The sequence below is a fragment of the Ictidomys tridecemlineatus genome, chromosome 10, assembly GCF_052094955.1.
Source record: "Ictidomys tridecemlineatus isolate mIctTri1 chromosome 10, mIctTri1.hap1, whole genome shotgun sequence".
Classification (NCBI taxonomy): Eukaryota; Metazoa; Chordata; class Mammalia; order Rodentia; family Sciuridae; genus Ictidomys; species Ictidomys tridecemlineatus.
This window is the reverse complement of record NC_135486.1, coordinates 17,271,646-17,284,880: the sequence shown is the minus strand read 5'-3', so window position 1 is coordinate 17,284,880 and position 13,235 is coordinate 17,271,646. Positions and strand designations below refer to the sequence as shown.

General features: G+C 35.9%; 1 protein-coding gene across 2 annotated transcripts in view; it reads right to left on the bottom strand.

The window, feature by feature from the left end:
• Hmcn1 (hemicentin 1) overlaps positions 1-13,235 on the bottom strand; it is a 376,766-nt gene that overhangs the window by 142,794 nt on the left and 220,737 nt on the right. For both annotated transcript variants that reach the window (XM_040277215.2, XM_078022483.1), the window contains 6 exons: positions 8,888-9,166; positions 8,111-8,392; positions 7,294-7,402; positions 6,086-6,255; positions 4,421-4,575; positions 489-612 (listed from right to left, as the gene is read on the bottom strand). In XM_040277215.2, the coding sequence (XP_040133149.2) occupies positions 489-612; positions 4,421-4,575; positions 6,086-6,255; positions 7,294-7,402; positions 8,111-8,392; positions 8,888-9,166 (1,119 nt within the window). The remainder of the gene's footprint in view (positions 1-488; positions 613-4,420; positions 4,576-6,085; positions 6,256-7,293; positions 7,403-8,110; positions 8,393-8,887; positions 9,167-13,235) is intronic.

Sequence of the window (13,235 nt, the reverse complement as noted above, 5' to 3'; positions counted from 1 at the left end):
ATCTCATATTCAAGGTCATGTAGCCTTTCAAGTTTGCTATGAAGCTGCAATATTAATGTGTGTTCCATGGCCACCCAGACTTCTTATTAAAGCACACAGGAGAATCTGAGCCGAGGTCAGCTTTCCTTTACAAAATACCTCTTCTAAACAGGCAAGAAAATTACAGAGAAGACTGAATGTACAACTTAGCAACTTTTTGTCTTTTGTAACAATTTTTTTTTTGCAGAAAATTATCAGCTAAAGGAATACAGATAATTTAAAATACAGGATTTGTATTTATTTGTGTGCTCCTGTGCATCCTATTTGATGACCTGAAAACTAAAGATTTTAATATGATCAATTATAATTACAATAAACTATCTAGCTTTTTTCATGCAGGCTAAAATAAACACTTGCTTCTTTTATATTGTAATTCAATAAAAATGAGCCCACCATGTTTTAAAAAGCCATAAAAAGATTGTTTTGTTGAGACGTGGAAATTACATTACCATGCACATGCAATTGAGTGTGCTGTTGTGTTTCTCCAGCTGCATTGGTAGCCACACATGTGTATCTGCCAGCATCTTCCAACAGGGCTTTGGCAATCTGCAGAACTCGGCCAGAAGACTGTATCTAATTGGAAGCAAAAAGTATGGCAGCATTTTATACTTTGTGCTTAGACTAGAGAACATTCACCAAGATAGAAAAAATCATTAAAGTTATAATATCTAATTATATTTTCATGACAATATCCTAATTATTTCTTGATATATTAGAACCAGGTCACTTCATTATGCATAAGAAAACAGGGTGATTTCATTGAAAGCTTGTTGTTACTCATTGGAAATCACAAAATAAAATAACCAAAGGCTCGCTTGCTGGTATAGTCATAAAACTCCACTGAATAAAGGCCTTTCACACTGAATTATGATAAAAATTTAAGCCATTTAAAATACATGGCCACATCCATATAACACTTCATAAATATTTTTAAAACAACAAACTTTTTTGATTAAATTGTCATGGGGGGCCAAGAGAAACAATAAAAATCATAAAATACGAATAACAGAAATGCAGATAAATTCTTTGAATTTTCTTCTTTCCTTCTTAGACCCATTGAAACTGGCCTCCACCATTTTGAAACTGGTGATTCAGAGGTTATCCATGGAACTGATTATTCTGAGGCAATCAGTAATTTCCAATCACGTTATCCATTCTATGTCCTAGGTGTATACTCTCCCACCATCAGACTACTCCTTGAAACTCTATACTCTAGGTTTTAAAGATATAGTATTCCCTGTTCTTATTCTCTGACTTTTAGGAGATTACTTTACAGAATAGACTTCCTCTTGATGTCTCATTAGCAAGACACTTTAGTTGTCTGGTAGTTTTCACCCAATCCCATGGCATCAGTGAAAACCCCTATGTGGACTCCCTAAATTTATAGCTTTAGCTTCAACTTCTCTCTTGAGCTCCAACTGGTTTCCGTTATCTACTGAATAGGTTAATATCAAATTAAACTTATCTAGAATCAAAGTCATAAATCCTTTCCTTTTATTTCTAAAATCTACTTCTCATTGCATTTTCCCCATCTTGCTTAGTGGCACCCACTATTTTTTCCAGTCATCTGTGTTTTTTGGAGCTCACTTTAACTCCTATTAATTATACCACTGCATGCTTTTCAGATCCTGTTTTCCATTTCCACAGCCACTGTGGGATTATAATGGCTTCCTAACTGATGTTGCCGTGTCTCCAGCCTCCCCAATTTTTAATCTATCCTGCACACTTGCCAGAATAATTTGTTTAAGATGGAAATTTGATCCTTTTACCAGTCTCCCTTCAAACCTCATTCATGGCTCCCCACCTTGCCCAGAATGAAATCTGAACTCCTCATAGCCCTCCAGGCTCACCACATTCTGATCCCAAATGATCTCTCCAAACTGCCATATAAACTCCCACTTAACCTGTTTTCCAGCCATACTGTACTAAACTTGTTAAGCAACATTTGTAAATTTATATTCTGGAATATTGCACATGGACTTTACATGCAATAAGTTTTTAAGATTGTGATTTAAGTTGATCCTCTCTCCCTTTGCTTCCTACTTTTATTCTTTCCTTGAATTAACTCATCTGTCTCATAGTTCAAATATCATCAATGTACCAATATTCCAATCGGAGCCCTCTGTTGAGCTTCAGTATCATATATTAAATGATCCACTGACATTTCCACTAGCTTATCTCAAAATCACTAACCCCAAAAGTCTAAAACTCAAATCACAATTTTTTCCCCTTAGACTTATCCTTCTCCAGAGTATCTAATTTCATTAGATGGCGACATTATCCTTGCAATTAAGTAGGTCAGATTCCGAGGACACTTCCTTGACACATACTCCTTCACCTTTCATAAACAACCCCCAATCATTTAACCTATAAATAAGTCTCAGATCTATCCAAGTATCTTCATCTCCATGGCTAGCATATCAGCTCAAATTTCTCCAATTGGTTATACATATGTACTCTTGGCTCTTCTAATTTATTCTTTGGCAGGAATCCAGATAACTATAGTCATGCTCTGCAAAACAGTGTGTTGGTGAGTAACTGACCACAGACATGATGGTACACACCATCTAGCCTAGTTGCGTGTTATGCTGTTACATCTAATGTCTGTGTAAGGACAGATTATGATGTTTGTACAATGACGAAATTACCCATGGATGTATTTCTCAGAATGTATCTCTGTTTATAAGCAACATTTAACTCTATTTAAAATGTGCACCTGATCACATCCCTTCTCTCTTAAAACTCTTTGAAGGCCCTCCACTGCCTTAAGGTAAAAATAGAATATTTACCCTATATATATGCTCTCTGCCAGCTGTCAGTCTCCTGCAGTAACACTCTCCCTTGCCTCTCTTCAGCCCACTGGCTTACTTTCCAGCCCTCAAGAGGTGTCACACTCTTTTATTTGTGCATATTTTATCTTTAATAAACAGTTCTTTCCCATTAATTCATCCATTTAACTCCAAAATATTCTTCAGACCTCTGCTTGGTTTCCTTGTTATATGTTCTTACATCTCTCTATACTGTCTTCAAATAGCTCATGATATGTGATTCACTTTTGCATATGATTACGTGATAAATGTCCATCTCCAGATAAACAGTTACTTACTTACACTATGTTCTAGAACTACATGCTAGCACAAAGGTGTGAGATTAGTTCCATTGGATTTTGAATAGAAATAATAACTGAACATGTACCTATTACTTTTACAAGGAAAATAAACTCAAGATATCTCATATTGAAAACTTACAAGTAAATCTCAAACCCCACAGTCAATTAACACGATCCTAATAGCAAAGTCTCTTAATTCTGATTTTTAAATGCATCATTTAGATTATTCATATTTGAAATCCATCATCATTTTTTTAATTACCTACTAATTCAATGTACTGAGACACAGTTATATGTCAGACTATAATCAATATCAAGGACACAAAAATAAATTTATATATCACAAAGACTAATGGAGTCTCTGCCCTCTTGTAGCTCATAAGATATTTTTTTAAAGATTTTTTTCCCACTATTTTATTTGTTTCTTTTATGTGATGCTGAGGATCGAACCCAGTGCATCACACCTGCTAAGCAAGTGCTCTACCACTGAGCTATACAGCCCCAGCCCACATAAACTAGTTTTTAAAAATGTTTTTCAAGACATCTGTTTCTTATGGTTATATATGTATGACTTTACCTTAACCTTAGTCTATGGTGAACATATTGGAGTATATGGGCTTATTATTAATGAATGTTATTTATCCAGGAGATGCCATATTTTGTTTTTATTTATTTATTATTATTATTTTGGTTTTGGGGATTTAGCCTGGTGACAATTTTATACTGAGACACATTCCCAGCCCTTTTTAAAATTTTTTATTTTGAGACAGGGTCTCACTAATTGCTTAGGGCCTCACTAATTTGCTAAAGCTAGCTTTGAACTCTCAATCCTCCTGCTTCAGCCTCCTGAGCTGCTGGGATTGTAGGCGTGCACCACTACACCAGGCAAGATACCAGTTTACAGCTAACTCAGGCACAAATCAAAATTTAAAAAAATACCAAGCCAATCTGTGTTAAAATCTGTATCATTATTATTTGTTATCAAGGTTATTAAATCCTTTATTTAATTCCATTCAAAAAATTATAAGGAAGGGCTGGAGTTGTAGGTCAGTGGTAGAGTCCTTGCCTAGCTTGTATGAGGCACTGGGTTCAATCCTCAACACCACAAATAAAGAGATAAAAATATTTTTAAAAAAATTATAAGGAAAATATATAGTTTTAATATATTTTCTGCAAAGTCCATAAAATCTATAATTAATAAAGAATACTGTGATTGCCCTGAGAAGATTGATACAGCTTTCTCAATTTGGGTCCTGTAACATTTATACTTACTTTGAGATTTCCTTGGGCAGTGTTCACAGGCTGGTCATCTTTTAACCAAGTAATGGATGGATGTGGGATGCCATTGGCTATGCACTGCAAGGTGACAGGTTTGCTTTTCACCACGGCTCTCTCAGGAGGGCCTGAGGACTTGATTGTTGGAGGAACTAGATGAAAGAAAGGAAGGGGAGAAAGAATGAAAAACCACCACCAGGAGATGCTCAAACACTTAAGATTAACAAACCCGAAACTTTAACACTTAGAAAATAAAAAAATTCTAATTTCAACAAACAATGAAGTCATTTCATGATGCATTTTATTGATAATTTTAGCAATATTAGATATTACTTTTTCCTAACTATGGATTTCAGATTTTTCAAAGAACAAATGAAACATATATGTGTTACTGCAATCTAATGTACATTTGGCTTACACGTTTTGGTGTCTTTTCCCAATCAATAATGACCTTCCTTTTCTCTAGAACTTTCTGTCTTACTAAATTACGGTGGGATCTGAGCACTATTTACACCACATGACTCCTCCCAGGCAAGACTGATTGAACCTGGGTTGGTAACTTGCTCTAAGCTGGTCCTGCCACATTTTCTCTCAAAAAATTGGAAGTGAGACTGAGAAACAAGATTATCTACACTTCAGCGTGGGACATTGGGCTAAAAACAAAGAAACAAAAAACAAGAAGTCTGCAGAGGGAAGGATGAAGTTGACATTCAAAGACACTTCTTCCTGTGGCTTCCAAATGGTTCTGTAGTTTCTGGTTCCAGATCCTTCTTCTCAAGTTCTTCTGTCAACTAAGACACATGAGACCGTGGCAGAGAGTTGTTTCTATCATTAAATTAATGGTTATAATATCAACATGACAGTTCTGTGAATGCATTTATGTGCTCTAGATCCTGCAGTTAATCCCTCAGCCTCCACTCCGGAAAGTCTTCCCAATCACTCCTGTTTAGGCTAAACCCTTAAATGCTGACACAACACCTTTAGTGGAAAGTTGCTGCCTGCCTCTTGTAACTTCTTCAGTCTCACTTCTGGGACTCCGACATGCTATGTAGACTATACCTCCTAATATTTAAATTCTGCTGAGACTTGTTCACATGATACCTATTGTTCAGTAAACTGATTTAAAATCTGCCATGAATTCAAATTGACATCTTTCATCATACTTCTGTTACGGTTTAGATGTGAAATGTCCTACAAAAGCTCACATGTGAGACAATGCAAGAAGGTTTGATTAACCTAATCAGCGGATTAATCTCCTGACTGGGATTAACTGAGTAGTAACTGAAGTGGCAGGGTGTGGCTTTGGTGTACATATTTGTATCTGGCAAGTGAGCTTTCTCTTCTCTGCTTCCTGATCACCATGTGAGCTGCTTCCCTCTGTCACACTCTTCTGCCATGATGTCCTGCCTCACCTTGATCCTGGAGGAATGGAGTCAGCTTATTATGTACTGAGACCTCTGAAACTAGAAGCTCTCAAATAAGCTTTTCTTCCCTAAAATTGTTCTGGTCAGATCCTTTTAGTCACAGCAGTGACAAAGCTGATTTAAACAACTTTCCACAACTCAGGATTTAATCCAGATTTCCAAGCCACAATCTGAATTAGATAATGCCATAATGCTGGTTAGTTTAAAATGGAATGCTTCTGTCCCTTCTTCAACATACCATGAACAGTGACTTCAAATTCCTTCCTGTGGTCTCCAGCAGTGTTTGTGGCCACACACTGATAGAGGCCAGTGTCTGACACTTGAGCCTGAGCAATGATCAGTTTGCGTCCATTTAGTAAAATCTTGAATCCATCCCTTTCATCAATTAGCTGACCATCCTTCAGCCACCTAGAAAAAATAGCAAAAAGAAGTCTGAATTTATTAGAGTTTCCAGAAAGTGTGCGTGTGCGCGCACACACACGTGTATGTGTTTAGTATTTTGTTTATTCTCTATCATGAATTTGCCTAATTTCCTAATCATTCACTCTTTTTTAAAAAATATTTTTTTAGTAGTAGATGGACACAATATATATTTTTTTACTTATTTTTATGCGGTGCTGAGGACTGAACCCTGTGCCTCACACATGCAAGGCAAGTTTTCTACCCTTGAGCTACAACCCCAGCCCCTAATCATGCACTGTTAAAAAGTGCACATAGAAAAGAAGAATAAAAAAAACCTGGTTTAAACAAAGTTGAAGTTTATAGGAACCCAGTAAATATGTGTTGAGTTCTTTGTTTTTCTCCTAATTTTAAGTTACAGAAAGATGAAATGTCCCTAAATAATACTCACTTTAATACTTAAATAACACTAACCAGAAATATTTAAACTATCTTAAAATATCTGTAGATAAAACACTGAAATCATATATCTTTTTATTTTACACTTTTTATGAGACCTAACTTTCCATTTAGTTTTGTAATCATGTGTGAACCATCTCATTCCCTTAGTTGACTAACTGTTCCTATGCATGTCCTATCACACTTTGGAAACAAAAGTTAAGTGCTTAATAAATGCTTTGTGAATGAAGAAATGAGAAAAAAATGGTAAATATATGCCTGTTAACATCCTCTATTTCTTTAATGTTTCTGGTATTCTTTTTATTTATCAAACATTTCAGTGTTTTAGGAAGGTCAGACATTAATACTACTTAATAGTTGTCTCTCTCCACCGAAACTATAATTTCTAAGATCCTATAAAGGAATTTCCCCAGGCTGAAGTGCCCTTTGAATATCAAGTAAAAGTTACCTTGTATATGGAGTACATCTTAAGAGGGATATAAAGAATGTAATTTTATACTTCCTCTTTTTAATGACACAGTCTTTCAGGACAGCTGTAAAACACATCAAAAAGTGGGAGGTATTTAGAAGACATACCAAACCCCTTACATGATAGTTGGTGGGGGAGAGCCTGTCACTTGACAATCCAGTTCCAACAAGTTATTAACCATCACAATGAAGTAAGACGTTTCATCTCCACCTTCTACAGCTGGTGGCACTAGAAAACAACAGACAAGCAAGGATGTAACGTGAAGAAATACACACAAGAAAAAAAACACTGTCACATCCACAACACTATGTAGCAGTTTAGAAGGTTGATACTATCATAGCAATTTGATACATGAGGGGGGTTTGAAATGTACTGTAAGTACACTTTATAGCAAATACTTTCCAAGGTCACAAAATGTACTTACAACACAATATGGATTTTTCTCTAACTGGTATCTTGGTGCTACTGATGCCATGTGAATATAAAGTCAATTCTTATTTTAAACTGCTTATTTTCATAAGAACAAGAGAAGGGAATTTCCCCATATTGGGCCAACTATTAAAAAAAAAAAAACTTCATTCTGTAATTAAAGACTGAGACTCTAGGTTGCAAGATGACTTCCCAAGGCCCAGAGACTTTTTCCTGTTGTCTAGCACAGTGCTCATGAAAACAGTGTCTGTGGCTCACCATGATCAGATATTGTCATAGATGTAAGAATGAAAAACATATCAATCAAAGTTAGTGGAAGATTTATGCGAGTTTCTTGATCATGGGACTCTGATGACAGATCTACTTCTGGGTAATGTGCAGCCTAGCCTTGAACAAACAGCTAGACCTTATCTTAGACCATTTTACTACTGTACAAAAAAGGTCTTTAGTAAACTAATCAGGTTTTGCTGTGAACCTGAGGATCCAGGCAGAGGCATCCTTATTTACCTAAGACATCCACTTCGTATTTGATTTCCTTTTCTCCTGCCACACTGGTAGCCACACATACATACTGTCCCCGATCAACTTCTAGGGCACTTGTGATTTCGAGTTTCTTCCCACCAGCTTCTATGCGGATGTTGTCACTGGCTTTCACAGGTACACCATCTTTTAACCAAGTGAGAACTGGAGCAGGGTTGCCAGAAGCTTTACACTCCAATGTCAATGAATGAGCAATAACAACTTGCTTAGTCAATGGTGTGGCCGAGTCACCTTCAATCACTGGAGGAACTAGGTAGAAAAATAGAAATCCTTCAGGTAACTCTTTGTGCAATCATAAAATACATTCTAATGAAATAAAGGGGAGATTTTTTTCTCACATAGCGGGACCACAGTAACTACCTCCCTCTAAGCTGTTGAAGGAAGAACTTCTTGGCTCAGCTCATCTGCAACTACTTTAATTCTTCTGGAATACTCTGTACAGTCAGGTTTATAAAGGACAAATAGTGAAGAATGATCTTAGTCCTAACAACTATTTCATAAGAACAAATGGTCTAGATACTCCAAGTCCCATGGCCCTAGGTTGTTTGAATGAATGTACCACTTCTTGCTCATCTTAGCACTGATAAATATTTTTTCAAAATCACAACACATTCTTCCAAAGTCTATCCATACACATTGAAAAAAACCAAACCCACCAAGACTTTATTAGTGTCCAAATTTGATGTCAGCATATTAAAAGCATAGGTAGAAAGTTAACAAATTAAAGGATGTATTTTTCCTTACCATAGACATCTACACGGAATGATTTCTCAGCAGTTCCAGCAACATTAGTTGCACGGCATGTATATATTGATGAATCAGAGACTTGTGCTCGAGGAATATGAAGAAATTGTCCTTTGTCGATATAAAGTGCTTGGGAGCTGGACATGACTAGCTGGCCATCCTTGTACCAAGTAACAGTGGGCAGTGGAAGTCCCCGTGGTTCACACTCCAGTTTAATTATGCTGTTGACCAATGCTGATACTTCTGTGGTAACATTCCCTCCTTTGATAGTAGGTGGAACTACAAAAGATTTTAGGATAAATACAAATCTTCTAAGATCAGCATCTGCAATGAAATCCTAAATGCTAACTATGCTCAAATAGCCAGTTTAAAGTAAATACAAATTTAAGACGGGAAGTGTGAATTATTTACTGGTAACCAGTTGACAGTCTTGTCACAACAGTCTCTATTACTCCCATTTTGGGTGTTAGATTTCAGTAAAACAGTAAGTCACAGATTCAATTTCAGGAGCTTATTTAAGTCCAATAGATCATATTAGAGTAACTAAGCAAGCTTATATTTAACAAACAGCAAAACAAAATAATGTAGATACAGTATGAAATTGATCATGGGAGCAAACAATGTCAGATGTGGCACAACTGCATGACCTCTCCCATGACATAAGGTCTAAGTGGTTTGTTTTGAGCTACAATCCATTCATTCAACTGCACTCATCCACTTGGCTACACATGTGTTTCCCATAACCCAGCAACCTCATTCCTAGCCTCTGACACCAAATGAAGACTGTGCTTTTAGAAAAATACCTCAAGTTGCTTTATGTCTGCTACATGTTCTTAACATGGTAGTTCCAGGATTGTGCTATAATTGCAGCAATTTTAAAGAAATCAAATGGCATGCGCCTAACTATGAGTATCTTAGCATAATTTTAATAAAGTTTTAAATATTAGTAGGATAGTTTTCTTATGGTGAGACAAGGGTTGTGGGCATTGAGAGACCACAGAGGAATAGCTCCATGCTCATCATGCCACATCAACAGCACAGCTATCAACATGGCTTATCACTGATGATGTTAACCTTGGTATCCCAGTGAAGGTAGTGTGGTCAGATTTATCCATCATAAACTTAATCCTTTTCCCCAGTGTTCTGAAGGGGGTCAATAGTTCCAGCCCGTACAAACCAGGTGGAGACTTCAGTTCTCATGTCTTATTAAGGGAATTTCTACAGAAATTATTTGGAATTCTGTATAGGAGACATGTTTACTGAATTGTTTATTTATATCAATATGAACTCAAAGAAGGTTATTCTCTACTATGGGATATAATCCAATACTACATTTATTTATCCAGCTTTGGCCATTAAAAGTTTGTTTAGTTGGTTGCTATGCCCCATTGACATACACATGTCATTGTTTTTAACATTTTTTTAAAACTTATGATCCTACTACATTCTTCAGGCTCATTGTGTGTACTCCCTTCCCCAGCCCTAGAATCAACCATTTCTCCATCAGTGGAGAAGGATGTTAAGAAAATAAGATCTGAATGCTGATTGGTACACCTTAATATTTTCTGGCAATCAGCAAGCTCATACACATTTTTTCCTCACACAATTTAAGTCATGATATATTACACTTTGACAATGAGATCATTTTTTTATTTGTTTATTTATTTTTGCAGTTGTAGATGGACAGCATTCCTTTATTTTAATTGTTTATTTTTATGTGGTGCTGAGGATGGAACCCAGTGTCTCACATGTGGAAGGCAAGCGCTCTGCCACTGAGCTACAGCCCTAGCCTGTGAGATTATTTTCTATAATGTGGTTTACTATAAAGTTCATGGGCCAGTCAACTATGACCCCCGTAGGTAAGGAGATGCCAAGTTACGAATAATTTTCACATTTTTAATGGTTTGGGGGAAAAAAAATCAAAAGACTAACAATACCTTTGACAGGTAAAACTAATAAGAAATTCAAATTTCAGGTCCAGAAATAAAGTGTTATTGAAATACAGTCACACTCATACTCTCCATGGCTACTTTGCTCAACAATTGCAACAAAAACCCATGTGGTGTTCTCATTGCTTCTGCTGCTACTCAGCTTATGAAAAATTTCAGTGACACAGTTATAACCTCACAGAATTCCAAGTGCAATGCATATCACTATGCTGTGCTACTTTATTACCAATGCATATCCTCATGTCAAAACAAGAATGGAATAGAATAGTGGGCTTCAACTACTGCATTGAGGCACACCACACAGTTTTGTTATCAACTTAAATGACCCAGCATTGTATTTATTTTGTAATAGCATTATGGCTGTTCTAAAAGAATAAATATGAGTAGACTAAGCAGTCATCAGAGTATTCACAATTCAAAGGAAAGCAACAGTTTATCAGAAAATGCAAAATGGAATGTCTCAACATAGCAGAATTTCTTCACAAAAATAAAGTCAAATATAACGGTATAGCCAGAGTAAGTTTGGAAGTGGCTTATCTATTAGCCAAGCAGAGAAAGCCGTCTACCAATGCCAACTTAACTAAATCAAATATGACTGTGGCAGTTAAAGAAACATATCGAGAGAAAATCAATTTATTAAAGATTATCAGCCTTTCAGTGAGAATAACTGAAGAGCGGAGAATGCTGGGAACAATAGTCTTTTTTGTTCTGAAGAGAATTCTTGACTTTTGATGAGCAAACAGATATTACCGATAGTACTATGTTGTTTCTGTTTGAGAGATGACTGCCAAGTTATAAGAAAGTGAAAAATGAGCCTTTCAGAATGGTCTGTGTGGAAAAACTATTGACAAAAATATTTTTAGAGAAGGCGGGGAAATGTTAATTCATTACATAATCTGGAGTGGACTCTGCTCAAGTTTTCCACAACTAATGGTGGTAAAAATATGAGTGTGTGAAAAATGGCTTCGGGAAATCTAAGAAGCCTATTAAAATGCAGGGTGTCAAAAGTCTGTTTATTCACTGTGTCATTTATCAGAAAGCACTTCGTGCAAATAATAATGTGTTTATTAACCAGGAGTGTTGATGGTGTAGTTCCCTGACCTTCATCGGAAGAAAAACTGAATGTCCCAGCTTACCTGACCATCTATTACTACTACGCTTTGGTAGTAGTAATATTTTACTGTGATTTTGAGGTCAGGGCTGAGGCTTCTTTATTTCTAAATAAGAAGAATTCTTAAACATTATTATTGAACACCAAATTGTTTTAGAAATTGGTTTTGCTGTCAACTTTGTATTTCTAAATGAATTCAACCTAAAATCACAAACATAGTACTTAATGTACTATGACAGCAGTCATAAAGTTGTTTTAATCACAAATCATATCAAACAAAGAATGACATCTTGATGTCCCTACAGATTTACAGTCATTGTATTTTCTGAGCTCAAACCACTGTTTTTGAAAGGTTTGATGCAAATGCAAAAAAAAAGTTTCCATGTTCAAAATTCATCAATTTTTGAATCCAATCTTCAAATGGAATGGACCAACTGGTTGTATAATGACACATGGAAAGTCAAACATGAATATAATAGAATTCTATAATGTCTTCCAAGCAATGAATATGCTCAATTAAAATCATATGCTTGTGAATTGATATCAGTATTAGGCAGTACCTATCTGTGTGATAAGATATTTTCAAAGATAAAATAGATAAAATTTCATTACAGATTCCATTAAAAGATGAATTCCAACTAAGTGAAATGTTAACCCCTCACACACAAAAATAATTCCATTCCTCCCTTGGGTAGAGCTGTATTAAAATGCATAATTTTAAAAAATATCAATAAGATGGAATTTTTTCAATAAACAATTTTGTAGAAATTTGTTTGTCTTATTATACAAGTTATCTGTAGATTATCCTTGATTTTGTCTCATGGTCTGTTGAACCTAAAATATTTACGACCTTGCTCTTTTAAAAAAGATTTGCCAAATTCTGCTACAAAAAATTAATAACATTTGGAAATGCTAAGAAAGTGCATTTTATTCAGGCTTTAAACTGTTTGAGACTATTTATGTCCTATGCTAATCTATAAATCCATGTTAAATTTTTGGTGGAAATTGCCTAAAGCAGCTGCATAGCCTAATTAGTTGGATGATACAGTAAGGAAATCAACATAGGTTCAGCCAGGTGCAACAGTGCATGACTGTAATACCAGAATCTCCCAGGGACTGAAGCAGGAGGACCTTAAGTTCAAGGTCAGCCTCAGCACCTTAGTGAGACTCTCAGCAACTTTTTAAAACCCTGTCACAAAATAGAAAGAACTGGGGATGTATCTCAGTCACAAAGCACCCCTGGATTCAATTCGCAGAACCAAAACAAGAAGGAAAAGAACACAGATTC